This window comes from Macaca mulatta, chromosome 2 (assembly GCF_049350105.2).
Source record: "Macaca mulatta isolate MMU2019108-1 chromosome 2, T2T-MMU8v2.0, whole genome shotgun sequence".
NCBI classification, from domain to species: domain Eukaryota; kingdom Metazoa; phylum Chordata; class Mammalia; order Primates; family Cercopithecidae; genus Macaca; species Macaca mulatta.
Genome location: NC_133407.1, coordinates 32,781,395 through 32,801,828, shown reverse-complemented (window position 1 = coordinate 32,801,828; position 20,434 = coordinate 32,781,395). Strand labels below are relative to the sequence as shown.

The 20,434-nt window shown below is 37.1% G+C and overlaps 1 protein-coding gene across 20 annotated transcripts in view; it reads right to left on the bottom strand.

The window, feature by feature from the left end:
• ANKRD28 (ankyrin repeat domain 28) overlaps positions 1-20,434 on the bottom strand; it is a 191,740-nt gene that overhangs the window by 22,444 nt on the left and 148,862 nt on the right. For all 20 annotated transcript variants that reach the window (XR_013413549.1, XR_013413552.1, XR_013413550.1 and 17 more), the window contains 6 exons: positions 19,458-19,526; positions 17,712-17,852; positions 6,801-6,912; positions 5,863-5,889; positions 5,402-5,476; positions 729-930 (listed from right to left, as the gene is read on the bottom strand). Coding sequence is in view for 15 of the 20 variants with exons in the window: in XM_028843660.2 (XP_028699493.1) it covers positions 729-930; positions 5,402-5,476; positions 5,863-5,889; positions 6,801-6,912; positions 17,712-17,852; positions 19,458-19,526 (626 nt within the window). In the remaining 5 variants the exon portion in view is untranslated. The remainder of the gene's footprint in view (positions 1-728; positions 931-5,401; positions 5,477-5,862; positions 5,890-6,800; positions 6,913-17,711; positions 17,853-19,457; positions 19,527-20,434) is intronic.

Below are 20,434 nucleotides of genomic sequence, written 5' to 3'. Positions count from 1 at the left end.
CCTACCTAAGCTTTGGCGGTAGTGGGGCTTCTGTCTGGAGAAATGCCCTCAAAGGGTAACCAGTAGGTGTGACATAGAATTGGCCAATGTTAGCATCTGCAGCCATCATCAAAAGATGAATCCACTGCCACTGCCCCGTGAGGGGCCCCTAAAATTGCAGAAGGTATCAGCAAGGAGGCTGCCCAGGTTGTTTTCCAAGAGAGGCCACAGGAGGAAGGGAGCTACTTGGGGGCACTTAAATCTTTTGTGCAGAGGAGCTTCTTTTCATGAGAGCAGGGGAGTTTTAATGACTTCTTAAACACTTGTGTGGGACAGGCTTGAGCATGAAGGAGGTTTTAAGCCAGGCACAAAGTTAGTTTCAAATACTAGTTAATAAATCTATTTTTATTTCCTTTTTTCACAGAAGCTGGTAATCTAGGACCTACATGTAAACAACTTTATATGAATATTTTTTGTACTTGGTTTACTTGGATTGGTATAATACATTATATTTAAGTTCCTTGAATACTGTGGATACTCCTAATGTTTATGAATGACTGAGGCTTTGTAAATTAAGGGACATTTGTGTGAATAAAGTTATTTGGTGGGGTCAAAGAATCCATATGATTTGGGGGAAAAAAAAAAAGGTCAAAAATTTTAAAGACAATTAACCAGAAATATTATATACCAGAAATTGAAAGAGATTAGACAGGAAGTAATAAATAAATCAAGCATAATATCCGGCATACCTGCTGCATGTATAGGTGTCCTCTTCAAAATGTAATCTTTTACTAAGATTGAGGCTCCCTGATTAATGAGTACATCCACACATTCAACATGGCCCTTAAATGCTGCAAGATCTAGCGGTGTTCTTCCACTACTATTTCTGACATCAAGATCTAACAAAGACTGTACCAACACTTCCAGTGCTTGATGGTGACCATGGTAGGCCTAGAAATAAATAAAAATGTAAATTTTAAAAATATATATTTAGACTGACTTCCTAAATACTTTAAAAAATGTAAATAAGCAAACTTGTCGTCATATTATCATCCTATTTAAGATAATCCAAACTTCTACAGTGAGAATTCAGGAAGTTAACTACAGATTTTTCTAATATTCAACATAGTAGGTTGGCTACTGTGGTAGGGAATAGGCATTCTAAAAATAATAAAAGTTTAAATGACAGGTGATCTTTTCATGAGTATACAATGCTTGGCTCATGGCAGACATTCAATGGATGTGTGACAGGGATTTATTCAAACCTTGATTTCAAGTCTGATTCCAAAAAGCCTGTTTTTGTTTTGTTTTGAGGCAAGGTCTTGCTCTGTTGCCCCAGCTGGAGTGCAGTGGTGTGATCATAGCTCACTGCAGCCTTGACCTTCTGGGCTTAAGTGATCCTCCCACCTCAGCCTCCTGAGTAGCAGGGACCAGAGGTACACGTTACCACGCCCAGCTAATTTTTCTTTTAATTTTTGTAGTGATGAGGGTCTTGCTATGCTATCCAGGCTGGTCTCAAAATTCCTGGCCTCAAGTGATCCTCTTACCTTGGTCTCTCAAAGTGCTAGGATTACAGGCAAGAGCCACTGTGCCCAGCCAAGTCTGTGTTCTTAATCACAGTTCAGTGCTCCACATCAACTCCAAAGACAGCTAGCAACTTGAGTTGAGTCAGTGCTTGAATATTCTGATTTCTTAAATTAAACTGACTATACCTACCCCATAATGTGCCATAGCTAAAAAAAGAAGTAATTCTTTTAGCAAAGAAATATGTAACTGAGCCCTGCTTGAATATCACCACATACCAGGCACTGTCCTAGCTGTACAAGAGTAAGACTGAAGATTTGTCAGACTGAAGTTGCCTTATTTTTGTTTTTGAGACGGAGTCTCGCTCTGTCACCAGGCTGGAGTGCAGTGGCATGATCTCAGCTCACTGTAACCTCTGCCTTCCTGGGTTCAAGCGATTCTCCTGTCTCAGCCTCCCAAGTAGCTGGGATTACAGGCGCACACCACCGCGCCCCAGCTAATTTTTGTATTTTTAGTAGAGACAGGGTTTCATCATGTTGGCCAGGATGGTCTCGATCTCTTGACCTTGTGATCCATCCACCTCAACCTCCCAAAGTGCTGGGATTACAGGCGTGAGACACTGCACCTGGCCCGAAGTTGCCTTCTTCATACAGTCTAATAAAAGGGCTTTCCAGAAAAGTCATTTCAAAATCCAACATGGCAACTGAACATATATTATTTACACTGGACTAAATGCTGAGCAGGACATAAAGAAATAAGTAAACTTCAAAGGACTACAATGCCATTTCTTGTAGAAAATGTCAGAAAGTAGCAGCAAGAGATAACGTCGCTCTGGGCCTTACTGATCTCTTTATAATGAATCTGTGTAGAAACTTGATTACTTAAGCTTGACTATCTCAAAGATTAAAGTGACTATAGGTAGCAGAATTCTGTTTTAGGATATCTAACTTTGTTCCTCAATACCAGGTCAATGAAAATCATGCCACTGAAAGAATGAACTCTGAGGAACCATACGTTATATAGAAGACAGTATACAAAGAAGAGGTTAGCCAGTTGCGGTAGCTAACACCTATAATCCCAGGACTTTGGGGAGGCTGAGGTGGAGGGATCATTTGAACAGGAGTTTGGGACCAGCCTGAGCAACAGAGTGAGATCTCATCTCTGCCAAAAAAAAAAAATAATAATAATAATCAGCTGGGCCTGGTGGCATGTGGTCGTAGCTACGCAGGAGGCTGAGGTGGAAGGATCACTTGAGTTTGGGAGGTACAGGCTGCAGTGAGCTGGGAATGTACCACTGCACCCCAGCCTGTGTGACAGAATGAGATTATGTCTCTAAATAAATAAAAATAATAATAAATGAAGTTGGGCATGGTCACTCACACCTATAATCTCAGCACTCTGGCAGGCCAACACAGGAGGATTACTTGAGGCCAGGAGTTTGAGACTAGCCTGGGCAACAGTGAGACCTTATCTCTACAAAAAAATAAAGAATTAGCCAGGAATGGTGGTGTGCGCTTATAGTCCTAGCTACTCAGAAGGCTGAGGGAGGGAGGCTCACTTGAGCTCAGGAGTTCAAGACTGCAGTGAGCCGTGATTGTGCCACTACACTCCAGCCTGGATGACAGAGTGAGACACTGTCTGAAAAACAATAGAATAAATAAAAAATAAAAATGAAAAGACAAGAGAATGAATAGGAGCCATGATGATTTGCCACAGAGCCTCCCCCCATGATATCCTCGTATGGGACTGAGAGAAGCAGCCCAAATGTCCAGTATGAGCAAAATTAGGAATCAAGACCAGTTTCCCTGAGCCTCAGATCAGTATGTTTTTACTGTACCAAGTTGTCCTGAATGGGAGAGTTTCGAATAAGAAATTAAAGTAACTTCTCAAAACCTCCTAGAGATAGATATGAAAAGGAAAAGTGGTGGTATAATCATATTTCATTGCATCTAATTACTAAATTATTTCAATTTTTAGCTTAAAAACACTAGTATACCCATGTCATAGCAGCGCTTATTCATAATAGCTAAGAGATGGAAGCAACCTAGCATCTATTGTCAGATGAACAGATAAAGAAAAATGTGCCATATACATAATAGATTATTATTCAGCTTAAAAATGAAGGAAATTCAGCCACATGCTACAACATGGATAAACTCTGCTAGATGAAATAAGCCAGTCACATAACACAAAAAAATACTGTTATGATTCCACTTAAATGAGGTATTTAGATTAGTCAAATTCATAGGAACAGAAGGTAGGCTGGTATTACCAGGGACTGGGGAAAAGAGAAATAGGGAGATGTTTAATGGGTACAGAGTTTTAGTTTTAATCTTTACAAGATAAAAAGATTCTGGAGATTGGTTATATAGTAATGTAAATATACTTAACACTGCTGAACTGTACACTTAGAAATGGTTAAGAAGGTACGTCTTACGTTATGTTTTCTTTTTTCTTCCATTACTACCATCTACACATACAAAATCTCTGACAAAAAAATAGTAATTGTGAGAGGGAGAGAGAGAGAGAGAGAAAGACCAACCCACTGATCAATGTATAGCACATTGTTAATTTGCAAGCACAAAAAGAGAAACTTGCCAAATTGAAGGGTGGCGAGAATACAAATGAGAAATTTCTAAGGAAACAACATCATTAAACTGATAACTAAGTCCTAAAGACTGCAGAGCTTTTGGGAGTCTTTAACATGCTACTTGTTGAACCTCCGCAAGGGGGAAATAGTCTGGGACCTAGAAAGTGCTCAAGAAATGACAGTGAAATTATTATAATGAGAATGATGATGCTGCTGCTGATGCTGCTCAGTCTTCATTTCTTTTCATCAATAGTAAAATGGCTATTTTTTCCATGCTGGCTTTGCCTTGTCAGACTTATTTACTATGCATGTCTGGGAGAGGTCATGGTGTTTCCAAGGACTCAAAGGGCAAAGAAGTAGAAAGCTTTAAGAATGCTTTCTTAGTTATTGAGAACATGATAGGAAGTATCATGGGGAGAAACGGCAGAAAATTTAATGTATATATGTCAGTGTTAAAACACACGCAAGGAGAGTATTAAGAGAAAAAATAATAGTACATATGAAAAGAAACATTCAAATGAATCACTGAACTTGTAGTGCTCCACACTGAATTAAGGATACATCCTTATAAGCATTTTACTAAAAATCAGGGATCTCACAAACAGCTGGTGACAGTACCCTGGTCTCCTGATTCTCAAAGTACCCCCCCCTTCCCTACAACTCTAACATGCTTTGTCTCAAAAATAAATTCTTTCAGTACAGAAAGCTAGATTAGGATCTATTTGAAATTTAAGGTAATAAGTTCTCATTTGACTTAAAAAATTGTCACATTCTTCCCTAACCTTCTTCATTTAGTGATTGACACTGGAAAAAAATTTAGAGGAGTCTTAAAGTGGAAGAGACATAACAGACAATGTAGCCAAATCCTATAGTGTGAGCAACTGAAGGACCAGTGAACACACAACCAGTTAGCACCCCAAGATCACAAAGTAAGCAAAACATTGTAGAAATACTACAGAATGTGTGTGTATACCATCTGCTTAGCCAACTTATAAGGCATTCCACTAGGGCAGCACATTTTAAAATTCACCATCACAGGCATATTTTCTGTATTTTCTCCCTTTCTCTCCCCAGAAGGCCCTGGGAAAGATCATTGTCCTTTTTTTTTCCCCCAAAGCAAGAAACAGAAAAAACAAAAACCCAGCACATTAAATAATTCTCTGAATTAAAGAAAGTTCTCAAAGTTTTAACTCCATGATAACTATTACATGGACCAAAAGTTTATGGTACTAGTTTGAGTCAACACAAATAGGTATTAGATATTTTCAGTAAATCAGCCATCAAGTTGGCTATGAAGGCAGTACTCACAGCCAAGTGTAAAGGGCTTATTGTTGCTCTATTATCTGAATCACTCAGCATGTCTGTTCCTGAGGTTTCCATTAACTGAAAAAGAAGAGGCATTTTAAATGTCAGAAAGACACACTACAGCAATTATTCTCTCCCACTCCCCCAGTTCAAATCCACTTTAGAGTATTACTTGGCAACTCAGCAAACTTATAAAACATGATTATTATGAAAGTGTAGTAAGGATAAGGAGCACAGACTAAGAGCTTTGAAGACAGGCTACAAACTAAGAGTTTGGGGGAAATGCTACTTAATTGCCACGAAGTAAACATCTTCCTTCCCTCTGTACACAAGATTTCTGTCACCATCTTTGCGCCTAATATGTAAAAACACTTTCAGCTTTAATGACAGCAAATAGATAAACATAACTGGTAGGAGGGAATTGAGTAATACTAATTGGTGGGAGGTAATTGACTAATACTTACAACATCTAGAGGAGTTTCACTTGCAATCTGAAATAAAGGTCAAAACAAAAATATTTAGCTTGGGAAGTATTCATCTATAGTAAGTCTTAACTTACACAGGGCTTTGCTAACTTTTACTCTAAACCTGTGCTTCATTTGGCTCCAAAAAATTAGATGTTTTGAATAAACAATTTCATATCAAAATAGACATCAAATCTATATACATAGGTCTAAAATTTTGGTGTGAAGATCCATAATAACGTAGGAAGACAGTTATTTTTGTAGCAGGGCTCTAAGCGCTATAATTGTCAACCTCCCTTTTCTTTTGTATCTACTCTCCTTGAATTTTATTTCCCCTTGAAGGGAAGCAAAGTTTAACGTAATTTAATAAGGTAAGTCTAAATAAGAGAATCTTTAACCTAAAGTATCTGTTACAAACATGAGTATCTTTTCTTTGACTTTCCTTCTGGTTTGGTAAATCTGGGTGAATGGTGGTATTATATTCCAGAATCAGACCACAGTAGAAATAAAAACTTTCTTTGTAGAAGTGGAGTCTCCCTTATTAGGAGGGGTTGTGAAATAAATGCACCTTTTGGAATTCCCTAAATATATGGGGGATATATTCCTTTCACAGGGACTTTTATTTCTCACGTAAGACACAGTTATAGTCTTTTAGAAACTTATGAAAAATATTTTTTTAAAGGGGCAGGAGAATACTGTAGACATGAACATGGGGTAATCGGTAGCCCTCTTCAGAGATCTAATTTTCTCCTTTTTTAAAAAGAAAAGAGAATGAGATATATCTTACTAAAACAAGTATGAACTTAAGATGTATATAAATTCTGAAAATGTTAGAAAACAAAATGGAATTTGTTTCTTGATCCATTTATTCTCATTTTTGTTATATTATTAGACTATAAACTCACATTAGGTCTTTCACAAGCATTCAGGAATCTTACCAGCTGAAGACATAGACGGTGACCATAAGCAGCTGAATAATGAACTGCATTGTATCCTTGCTTATCACGGATCCCTGGATTTGCATCGTTTCTTAATAAGTATTCCAGGCACCTATATATAACAATAACATACTGAAAATTCTAAATCCTGCATATTAACCAATGATAAAAAAGAGTCTGAAATTAAAAACTGACAATTTTTCTTATACTTGAGTAATATAAAAATCGTAAATGTATTACACTATAAAAATCTGTCATTTAAATAACATTGACTAAAGTATCATAAAAATGCAAATGAAACATTCATGAAAATCTTCTTGATTCAAAGTGGATACCTCAAAAGTCTGTCAGACGGCTTTTTTAATACATGAAGGCTCTTTTTTACACAGTCTGTATCTATACCACCACCTAAACAACGTTGGATAGGATTAAACTTTTGGTGGTGGTGAGTACATAATATTGGCAATATTACTATTTATCTATCTAGAACACAGAATGAGTAAATTTTTCATCATGAAGCTCAAGAAAGGATGTTAAACAAAACAAAACCCCAAGAAACCAAGGTCAGAACTCAATGAACCTGAATTAGAGGACTAAGAAGAGGTATATAAACAGAGTAAAATGGTAAGAAGGTATCCATAAGAGATACTTCATTTCATTTCTGTGATATTAAAATAAGAAGAAAATAATTTTAAAAAACACTGTATATAAAACCACTATGGAAAACCGTCCAGAGATTCCTTAACGAATGAAAAGTAACACTACCATTTGATCCAGCAATCCCATTACTGGGTATCTACCCAGAAGAAAAGAAGTCATTATTTGAAAAAGGCACTTGCACATGTATGTTTATAGCATACAATTCGCAATTGCAAAAATATGAAACCAGTCAATTTAGGCTATCTATCAATCAATGAGTGTGTAAAGAAAAATGTGGTATATATACACCATGGAATACTATTCAGACATAGAAAGGAACAAAGTAATAGCATTCACAGCAATCTGGAGTTGGAGATCATTATTCTAAGTGAAGTAATTCAGGGATGGAAAATGAGTATCTTATGTTCTCATCCATAAGTGGGAGCTATGAGGAGACGCAAAGGCACAAAAATGACAGAATGGACTTTGGGGACTCAGGCGGAAGAGTCCCCAAATTGCACCCAATATGTAGTCTTTTATCCCTCATATTTTACTCCATGTGAGGGATAAAAGACTACACATTGGATACAATGTACATTACTCAGGTGACCGGTGCACCAAAATCTCAGAAATCATCAATAAAGAACTTATCTATGTAACCAAAAACCACCTGTTCCCCAATAACTATCGAAATAAAATAAAAATAAATTTAATCATGTGTTTTTTTGGTCATTCGTTCTGTTTATGTGATGGATTACGTTTATTGATTTGTGTATGCTGAACCAGGTTTGCATCCCAGGTATGAAGCTGACTTGATCGTGGTGGATAAGCTTTTTGATATGCTGCTGGATTCACTTTGCCAGTATTTTATTGAGGATTTTTGCATCGATGTTCATCAGGGATATTGGCCTAAAATTCTCTTTTTTTGTTGTATCTCTGCCAGGCTTTGGTATCAGGATGATGCTGGCCTTATAAAATGAGTTAGGGAGGATTCCCTCTTTTTCTATTGTAGGGAATAGTTTCAGAAGGAATGCTCCAGCTCCTCTTTGTACCTCTGGTAGAATTCGGCTGTGAGTCCATCTGGTCCTGGACTTTTTTTTTGGTTGGTAGGCTATTAATTATTGCCTCAATTTCAGAGCCTGTTATTGGTCTATGCAGAGATTCAACTTCTTCCTGATTTAGTCTTGGGAGGGTGTATGTGTCCAGGAATTTATCCATTTCTTCTAGATTTTCTAGTTTATTTGCGTAGAGGTGTTTATATATTCTCTGATGGTGGTTTGTATTTCTGTGAGATTGGTGGTGATATCCCCTTTATGTGTCTATTGGTGGTTCGTATTTCTGTGAGATCGGTGGTGATATCCCCTTTATGTATCTATTTGAATCTTCTCTCTTTTCTTCTTCATTGGTCTTGCTAGTGGTCTATCTGATTATCTCAATAGATGCAGAAAACGCCTTCGACAAAATTCAACAGCCCTTCATGCTAGAAACTATCAATAAACTAGGTACCAATGGAAAGTATCTCAAAATAGTAAGAGCTATTTATGACAAACTCACAGCCAATATCATACTGAATGGGCAAAAACTGGAAGCATTCCCGGATGCCCTCTCTCACCACTCCTATCCAACATACTGTTGGAAGTTTTGGCCAGGGCAATCAGGCAAGAGAAAGAAAGAAAGGATATTCAATTAGGAAAAGAGGAAGTCAAATTGTCTCTTTTTGCAGATGTCATGATGTATATTTAGAAAATCCCATCGTCTCAGCCCAAAATCTCCTTAAGCTGATAAGCAACTTCAGCAAAGTCTCAGGATACAAAATCAATGTGCAAAAATCACAAGCATTCCTATACACAAATAATAGGCAGAGAGCCAAATCATGAGTGAACTCCCATTCACTATTACTACAAAGAGAATAAAACACCTAGGAATCCAACTAACAAGGGAAGTGAAGGACCTCTTCAGGCAGAACTACAAATCACTGCTCAACGAAATAAAAGAGGACATAAATAGAAGAACATTCCAAGATCATGGAGAGGAAGAATCAATATTGTGAAAATGGTCATACTGCCCAAGGTAATTTATAGATTCAATGCTATCCCCATCAAGCTACCACTGATTTTCTTCACAGAATTGGAAAAAACTACTTTAAAATTCATATGGAACCAAAAAAGGGCCTGCATTGCCAAGATAATCCTAAGCCAAAAGAACAAAGCTGGAGGCATCATGCTACCTGACTTCAAACTATACTACAAGGCTACAGTAACCAAAACAGCATGGTACTGGTATCAAAACAGATTATAGAGCAATGGAACAGAACAGAGGCCTCAGAAATAACACCACTACAAGCATCTGATCTTTGACAAACCGGACAAAAACTAGCAATGGGGAAAGGATTCCTTATTTAATAAATGGTGCTGGGAAAACTGGCTAGCCCTTCCTTAGAAAGCTGAAAGAAAGCTGAAACTGGATCCCTTCCTTACACTGTATACAAAAATTAACTCAAGATGGATTAAAGACTTAAATGTAAGACCTAACACCATAAAAACCCTATTAGAAAACCTAGGGAATACCATTCAGGACACAGGCATGGGCAAAGACTTCATGACTACAACACCAAAAGCAATGGCAACAAAAGCCAAAATAGACAAATGGGATCTAATTAAACTAAAGAGCTTCCGCACAGCAAAAGAAACTATCATCAGAGTGAACAGGCAATCTACAGAATGGGAGAAAAGGTTTGCCATCTACCCATGTGACAACGGGTTAATATCCAGATCTACAAAGAACTTAAATTCACAAGAAAAAAATAACCCCATCAAAAAGTGGGCAAAGGATATGAACAGACACTTCTCAAAAGATGACATTTATGCAGTCAAGAGACATAAGAAAAAATAGTTATCATCACTGGTCATCAGATAAATGCAAATCAAAACCACAATGAGATACCATCTCACGCCAGTTAGAATGGCAATCATTAAAAAGTCAGGAAACAACAGATGCTGGTGAGGATGTGGAGAAATAGGAACTCTTTTACACTGTCGGTGGGAGTGTAAATTAGTTCAACCATTGTGGAAGACAGTGTGGCGATTCCTCAAGGATCTAGAACTAGAAATACCATTTGACCCAGCAATCCCATTTCTGGGTATATGCCCAAAGGATTATAAAGTATCATGCTACTATAAAGACACATGCACACGTATGGTTACTGCGGCACTATTTGCAATAGCAAAGACTTGGAACCAACCCAAATGTCCATCAATGACAGACTGGATTAAGAAAATGTGGCACATATACACCATGGAATACTATGCAGCCATAGAAAAGGATGAGTGCATGTCCTTTGCAGGGACATGGATGAAACTGGAAACCATTACTTTCAGCAAACTATCACAAGATCAGAAAACCAAACACTGCATGTTCTCATCATACATGGGAGTTGAACAATGAGAACACATGGACACACGGAGGGGAACATCACACACCGGGGCCTGTCAGGGGCTGGGGGAGGGATAGCATTAGGAGAAATACCTAATGCAAATGATGAGTTGATGGGTACAGCAAACCACCATGGCACATGTATACCTATGTAACAAACCTGCACGTTGAGCACATGAAAGTATAATGGCACACAAAAAAATTAATTAAAAAACATTATATAGGGCCGGGCTCAGGGGCTCATGCCTGTAATCCCAGCAGTTTGATAGGCTGAGGCGGGCAGATCACAAGGTCAAGAGATCGAGACCATCCTGGCCAACATGGTGAAATGCTGTCTCTACTAAAAATACAAAAATTAGCTGGACATGGTGGTGTGTGCCTGTAGTCCCGGCTACTCGGGAGGCTGAGGCAGGAGAACTGCTTGAACTTGCGAGGTGGAGGTTGTAGTGAGCCGAGATCACACCACTGCACTCCAGCCTGGTGACAGAGCGAGACTGCATCTCAAAAACAAACAAACAAACAAACAAAAAACAAACCCACCCCTGACCCCCACCCACACACAAAGAAACACAACAGTATATAGGCCATAATTTATAACTTTAATAAATTTTATTACGGCAAGAAAAAAAAAAGGCACTGAAAGAGAAATGAAAAAATTCTCCCTTAGTTTGGTACCAGTGATCTTGGGCCATAAAGGTGAAATAGCCTCTGTTTATTCATTTGATATATGGAGAAGCCAGCTAAATAATCTAAAGTCTATTCATGTTCAAATTCCAAGTCTATAATTATTCAGTGATAATTTGTTTGCTATTCAAATATGTCTACCCAAATATTAAACTACCTGGGGAAAAAAATTCTTTAAACAAATACTCCTTGTTAAAAGTTTCCAAAATCACACTGAAGTCACATAAAAACAAATGAAAAGAAATTCTAAAGCAATGTAACTAATCTTTCAGTAACTCTAGCTCACAAATATATGAGAGCCATTATTTCAAGGCTAACACTTATTTCCTTAAATGCTGAATTTCTTAAAAAGGTTTAGATCTCTTAGAAATTACTTTCAGAATCTTTATTGTAATATCTTCAGTGGCAGCAAATATTTATCATTAAGTGCAATTTTGACATTTATGTTCAGCTAAAATTCTTTGGAATCAAGCATAATAAAAAAATAAGATTAAGCTGGGTGCAGTGGCTCATGCCTGTAATCCCAGCACTTTGGGAGGCGGAGACAGGCAGATCACCTGAGGTCAGGAGTTCAAGACCAGCCTGACCAACAGGGAGAAACCTGTCTCTACTAAAAATACAAAATTAGCCAGGCGTGGTGGCGCATGCCTGTAATCCCAGTTGCTCGGGAGGCTGAGGCAGGAGAATCACTTGAACCCAGGAGGCGGAGGTTGCAGTGAGCCAAGTCTGCACCATTGCACTCCAGCCTGGGCAATAAGATCGAAACTCTGTCTCAAAAAAAAAAGGTTAAAGTGGGTATCACTATGATAAAAACAAAACAAAACAAAACCCAAGTCTGGCTCTAAAGTAACAAGACTGGTGTTTTGTTTTGTTTTGTTTTACAAACTAGCTCTGAGGACATGTCAGGAAAAGGAAGCGTTTTAGTCAGTGTGTGAACTCTGTTTGTACATAGCCTTCATTGGTGCCCAATTCAGAGGACAGTGCTCACTGGGATGTAGAAAAAGCCTGCAAGTCTGTAGGAATACTTTACAGGCAAAAACATTTTACCCAAGGGCATTAAAAAAAAATTTAATCAAGTTCTCTAGATGTTGGTGATAAAACAGAAATGGTTCTCCCTTACTAAGACCTGAATACAAGACTTATTCTAATATAATTTCTTCTACTGGCATACCTTTCAGATTTTGCTAAACAATATAAATTTTCACAATTACTCTGGGTAAGCATTATCTCTAACAAATGAAAAAGATTACTGACATTAAGTTAAATTTTGACTTTTCCCAAATCCTTTTGGCTAGAATATGGCAAACCAAGGACTAAACCACCTCAGGTCTTCTCTTTATCCATTGTTCTACGTTCCCACAAAGTTTTGGAACAGCGGTTAATCAGTTACTGTTATAAGTTAACTAGGTGCTTATAAAATACTGAATCACAAAATTACTTGATCTTGAAAATGTGGACTTCATTAGAGGATGGGGGCAGGAGAGTCTGTCTACACTTTTTTCTGCTTGTACATTAACACATGCTCATTTTATAAAACCCAGACAATTAAGAAATGAAGATTTTCTATAATCTGTCCTCTGAAATAAAATATATACACAAAATCTGAAAAAATACTTAAGGCTAAACAATATTCTGTTATAATTTTTCCTCGTTGTTAGGCAAATTAAGTATCTTCATCCCCACTAACCACAAAGGTTAAAATCAGAATGCATTTCAAATTATTTAAATTTATCCTACTCTTACCCTACCACTAATGAACTCTACCACTTTTCTAATGCAAGTTCAGACTGATTCAAGTTCATGTGTCCCATGGCTGGTCAGAGCCCTGGGTAAGGACCACTCAGGCAGGAAAACAGATGTGGTATTGTCACTCCCAGAGGCCCTCCTTCCTCTCTACTCTTCCCATGGCATACAATAGTTCTTACCACCACCCACAACCCCACCCCGGCCCAAAAAATCAGTTTTAAAAAATACAACTAACCTTTATAGGAAGATTAGGATGTGTCAGAACTGCTCCAAGCAATTAATGTATACTAAACCACTTTAAACTCTACATAGTCGTGACTGAGTTTAGACTATTATCTCCATTTCACAGATGAAATAGGCACAGAGAGGTTAAGTAATTTGCGAAGGTACCATAGTAAAAGGCAGAGCTAGTATCAAACATTGCTCTTACATACATATACAAAATAAGCTTAACAAAGTTGTTGAATGTAAGTCACATACAAAAGGCAAATATATCTTCTATATATCAACACAAAAAAATTTAAAGATTGATTTTGGTAATAAAAAATATCAGAAACATAGGAATAAATCTCAGCATTACAAAACCTCTACACACAAAAAAATGCATGATCCCATTTTTATGAAGTTTGAAAACAGACAAAAATTAATTGCCATTAGAAGTAAAAATATAGCCCCATTTCCTAAGAGTGTTACTGTGGTCTAAATGTTTGTGTCTCCCCACACCCACTCACACGGTGAAATTCCAACCTCAAGGTGATGTTATTAGGAGGTGGGGCCTTTAGGGGGTGATTAGGTCAAGAGGGCAGAGCCCTCCCTCATGAATGGGATTAGTGTCCTTACAAATAAGGCCCAAAAGAGCTCTTTCACTCCTACCATGTGAGGATATGGCAAGAATATGCCCTCAAAGAGGAAGTGGGTCTTCTCCAGACACTGAATCTGCCAGTGCCTTGATATTTTTGACTTCTCAGCTTCCATAACTGTGAGAAATAAAATTTCTGTTGTTTACAAGCCACCCAGTTTTTGGTACTTTGTTATAGCAGTTCAAACAGACTACGAGAATTGTTACTGCGAAGTTACGATGTTGCTGAAACAAATATCTAAAATGTGGAAGAGGTTTTAGAACTGGGTAATGGATAGAGGATGGAAGAGTTACAAGGTGCAGGCTAGAGATAACCCATAAAATATTTTTTAAAACTATATATGATATAGAAAAGACTTTATAACATATACCAGGGCTTCGACTTTGATTAAGGCTGTGAGGAACAAAAAATGATCTACATACACATACAGCAATACAACTGTTGACGGTGATTATCTCAGGAGAGCTGGTATGAGGGGAATTTCTTCCTTATAATCAGGAAAAACAGCCCTCCAGTTTCCCTTCTCTTATATACCTACTACACACAGGTGTGGAGAAGACCCACATGGCATCCTGCTCAAAGACAACCCTATATGTCTTTGCAACAGGCAAATACATTTATTAATATTTCACATATTTAATATGTTTATTGTGATAGTAGCCATGTATTTGTTTGCTGGATTCTTACATGATGTAAAATAAAGACACTTCAGAGGACTTGCTGAATGACTATCTACCAAGAACGCAGGCATCAGGACAATCGGGGTGACTAGCAGAATGACTAGAATGAGTCAGGGAAGATTTCATGTATTTTTCCAATTATTTACTCAAAGTGAGGATGAAGGGATATAAGGCAGAGCAGAATTGTAATTACTGTATGTTGGTCCTAAACAGCAGAAAACCAATGTCAGATTGTTAAAAATTCCAAAGTATAAACAACAACTTTTCCTGGGGAGCTTTAAATTAGAAACTGTGATGCTGACAGGGGATTAGCTTAAAAAAAAAAAAAAAAAAGAACAAACAAAAAACCAAGCATTTAAAAAAACAAGTAAGAAAACGTACATTACTGAACAATAGCAATTAGAAGCTCTGAGAAATCTGTCTCTTCTTTTAGAAAATATTTCATTCTTGCTTTGGCAAAATGAATGAATTATGGCTGATACTCTTATTACTCAAGCTATTCCTGGGAATACAATTACAACTAGGTAAAATTGTACCCAATTTAAGAAAAATATTTCTTACAATTTAAGAAAAAATAAATCCTTTAATGCCACTGTTTAAGCCTCCAAAACAATCACTTATTAAAAGGATGTCTCTGGTATCCCAGAAAAATTACTGTGGCTTATATTTTCCACAAGGCTCCCACAGAACAAATCATTGAATCAATAAATGACGACATTCGACAGGCTCTCTGGGATTTTGATAGTTAATAAACATAGGAAACAGAGGCTCCCATTAACAGTGTTAGATTATGCAGTCTCTTTTAGTTTTCCCAGCAACTCTAACAGGGAGGTTTCATTTTCCTTTTACAAATAAAGAATATTTTGGCTTAGCAATTACTTGCTCATGCTCAAATGGGTACACAGTACGGAAACTCCAAGATTTAAATTGGGTCTTTCTGATCCCAAGGCTCACGTTCTTTCCAGTGTATCACGCTGTTTAGTGTACATACTGAGGATTAAATATTTAAATAATAAAAGTCACTGCCTACTTGTTCAAAACAGTTTATATTCAGTGAGAAAACTAGTGATTTTAGTACTAGTACCCTTCTATAGGAAAAGTAGATTGGCTTACAATGAAACCACAAATCTCCAACACTATGGGTTGAATTATATGTTATTCCTTTGTGGTTTTGTGTGTGTGTGTATCCAGGTTTAGTGCATTTGTCTAAGGGCAGAAGGGTCAAAGTGTAATCTTTTTTGGGGGGAAGGAATGTGGGACACAATCTCTCAGTGGAATCTTGATCATAATGAGCTGCACCCAATATCCAGTCTGTGAAAGTAGTGGTAAAGGACTATAGATGGTGATAAAAGGTATAACTTAATTTAAGCAAATCTATACATCAAACCATGAAATTATAAAACTGATAAATTAGGGATAATCTACTTATCCAAGTTTACCAAAGAATTTTCTAATTTATAGTCTTTATCATAGATTTTATTTAAATAGTTCCTATCTAAAAACATACTTTATATTCTTGCAAATAAAGTACACATTTCCATTGCCTTTAAGATTAGAATTTTAGGCTGGGCACAGTGGCTCACTCCTGTAATCCCAGCTTTTTGGAAGGCCAAGGTGGGTGGATCACTTGAGGTCAGAAGTCTGACACCAGCCTGGCCAACATGGTGAATCAGTCTCTACTAAAAATACAAAAATTAGCCAGGCATAGTGGTGGGCACCTGTAGTCCCAGCTAGTTGGGAGGCTGAGGCAGGAGACTTGCTTGAACCTGGAAGGTGGAAGTTGCACTGAGCTGTGATTGCACCACTGCATTCCAGCCCAGGTGACAAAGCGAGATTCCATCTCAACAAACAAACAAACAAAAAACAAACCAAGCAAAAAACAACAAAAAACCCCACAAAAACAAAAAAAATCCCTAGAATTTTAGCCACAATCCAACACAAAAAAAGTTACTTATAAAAACTGTTTTGAAATTAAAGAGTTTATACTAAATTAACATTTGTGAAGAATTGAATTATGCTTCTTCTTTTGAGGGTAAAAAGTAAACGTTAAAAACTGAATAATTCTATGTTATAGGAACTACATTTTATAACATCTTTCCCCAGAAACCATTACTTATTTTTACTTTTCACTGACCCACACCATGGGGAATTACCAGACACTGAAAATCTTTTCTGTTTTCAACGAGTTTATTTTCTTCCACGAAAAAAAAAAAAAAAAATGTATCAAGATATTACAAATAGGTCTGGTAACTTCAGGTGAATATTATACTTATGGAACAGTTTATGCATCTTTTATTCTTGTTTTCACTTATTCATTCTTGGCCAACATTTACTTATTCTGTCATCTAATTTACTTATTTAAGCAACATGTAGTACCTACTACGTGCCAGATTCTGCCAGTTCAATTACTACCTTTTGGACACCAATTTACAAGGGTTCCTTGCAAACCTGAACTGTCTACCTCTGAAGGATACCTGTATTCCAATGTCTACCCAATCTTCTGATGACATTACTCATATACCTCCTCTCTCCCTTTCCCCATGATATATTCATGGCTGTAGCCTCTGAGAAGTCAGGTGGAAAAAAACATAAAAGTGATATTAAGATGCTCTTTTGGCAGGCAGGACAAAAAGGGACCTTTGTCTTTCTTCCACCAGATCAGCTAGTAAGGCTGGTGCTGAGAATAGGTAGTAATAACTATGATTTAGCAATAACTATGAAACCAATTTATTTCCCAAAATAGACTTAGGGCAAAGATAATCAACAAAAAATACAAAGAGGAAATACAAATTTGCAACAAAAACATCCCTGCGGAAGATGCCAGTTTATAGAAATAACTGATCCTCCACTCTCACTCATATGGTACTTACTTGCCATCTGTGTCTGATGTAGCTGCATAGTGCAGGGGTGTGCAGCCTCTTTCATCAAGGTCATTCACACTTGCTCCTGATCCCACAAGAGCAAACAGGCACTGGTAATTACAGTTGGCAGCAGCGTAGTGCAGTGGAGATCTTTTGTGCCCAAGTTAATACAAGGAAGATAAAAGCAAGAGACATAACTAGTAAACAAGAGCATAGCTGACTCTTACTACTCCCAGTTACAAATACTGTATTTACAGTGAGACTTAGACTGCCATATACTAAGTCTTGTGGAGGGCTGGACATAAAGCTAGAAGAAGAAAGCAAGGTGGCAGAGAACCTTTAAGTATATGAAATAAGATGAAAATGCAGTTATTTCATTGCCTCCAGGCAGTAGCAGCAATCCCACCCCCAGTCCTTTGAGTGACTTTCAAATAACCTTCGTATTCTGCTCAGAAATGTGAAAACTTTCATTTTAAGAACGTTTCCCCTACGTTAATAAAAATTTCCCCTCCACAGTACAGAGGTAGCAATTTCTATTCATGTCTAGAAGAGGAACAAAGGGTAAGAGAAAAAATAGAAGAAACATCCCAAAAAACACAATTAACCCTGAATTACTTTCAACCCTCTAAACTCAAAATATTTTTCAGAAGCCTTCTCTGTTATTTGTAGTATAGAATGCCTGAAGTATTAAACATTAATATAAAATGGATTAAAGTATAATTATAAAAGCAAATTAGCTATAAAAATATTGCATTCCAAAGCCAAACAAAGTGATTTTTTAATTTTTGTGGGTCATTAATTCTTTCCATTAGGAGGCTTATGAGAGCAGTCTGTTCTTCAAAGTAATTATGGTGTCAAATAGTTTTTATTTTCTTCTATTCATTTCTGATTTCCTACCATGCATAGTTCTTTTTACTTCTCTTCTGCACTGGTTCTATCACATGCATTGACATACATTCACACATTTTCTTCTGACATACACCCTTCCCTCTCATACACCTTGCTATGTATAATTCTCAAACTGTTGACCCACATAGTTTTGCTTATACTGTCATCTCTTTCAAACCAATTCCAGCTGCCTTCAATTCTTTCCTGTACGGATCTAATGAACTCTGTGTCAATTCCTACTCTAAGTAACTTAACAGTAGTTTGAAATACTGCTACCACAAATTCTTAACAATGAGGCCTGCTGAATGACTACAAAGACTGTCATTTCACAGCTGCCTTCCTGTTGTGAAATACTTAGTGGGATGTGTGGATATACGTGTGTGTGAGATTTATATAGAAAAGGAGAAAGAAAAATTACACGTATATATTTATAACCTATTTCCTCCCTCTTACTACTGCTCTGGAACAAGATATGGGCAGTAGAATCCCTCACAAAGAAACGACTTGAAGAAAGGAGAACTGTATCATTTTCTAGGTATTGTGAGTTTCTTGAAAAAACAAGTTCTATGGGGCTTTACATTTCCATAGCCATAATTATTGGACGGAGAGGAGTGATATCAAGTATAGAGGCATTTATAAGGCCAAGGCTGTGGTTGGTAGGCTAGGGCTGTGGTAGGGACTCAAGAAGAAAACTGTGGGTGAAAACGAGTATTTGGAAGTTATTGACTTTAGCTGGGACTCTCAATGAATCATGATCACAATGTACAAGATGCTAAATTGTTCAGTTTATTTTCAGAAGCCAGTTAGAAGGTCAATCAAGTTATTAAGTAAAAATAGGCTCCATAAAGAAACTATATCATACCCTACCTCCCAAATTTGTCCTTTTTATTAAAGTCTGCACCAGTATTCAGCAGAAGGTTTAGGCACTCCAAATTCCTATTGAGAGAAAACACAGTTAGAAAACTTAATTGACAGTGATTTTATAATGAAATTGTTAGGTTTAAAGAAGCGTGAAAGTATGTTTTTATATGAAGATAAATGTGACAAAAATGACATGATTTACATTCTATGAAGAATAAAACATTAAAATTCATCTTATCTAGAATTTAGAAAGCTATATACTTACATACTGGCACACTGAGGAAATAACACATGATTCATGTTGTCACTGTTTAAAAGGAAGATCACATTTGCAAAAGAGACTCTGAGGAGGCTTTAGGAAACAATATGCTTATAGGCTTTTTTTTTTTTTTTTCCCTTGAGACAGAGCCTCACTCTATAGTTCAGGCTAGAGTCCAGAGGTGCAATCATAGCTAACAGCAGCCTTCAACTCCTGGACATAAGCGATCCTCCAAGCCTCAGCCTCCTGAGTAGTTAAGCTTACAGCTGTGAGCCACTGCATGCGTCCGGTAGGCTTTCCCTGATCTTTTCCTATACTATGACTGCTTACCTATATATATCTTTAGTTAATATTGGAGGAAAAGATATAACTTAAGTATTTCTATAATTTAATAGTATAAACCTCAACATCAAATTACTATGTTACAATGAAAACTGTAACTGCCAAGCAATCAGACACTGAAGTCTGTTGTCCCTCTCTCTCCAGGCAAGTTACAAGGAAGATAGGTTTTAACTGGAAGGTTCTCTGGTGACCTTGGAAGAACAAGGAAACCAGTCACATGCTCACAATCCATCTCTACAACTTAGACTGCGCTGGTGTACTCTCGGTTCAACGTACTTGTCCTCTGAAATCACTGAAAAATTTTAAAGAATTATCACTGAAAATAAAGTTTTTGCAAAATGTCCTTTTGAGAAATCATGAATTAAATGGCTTATCACAGATC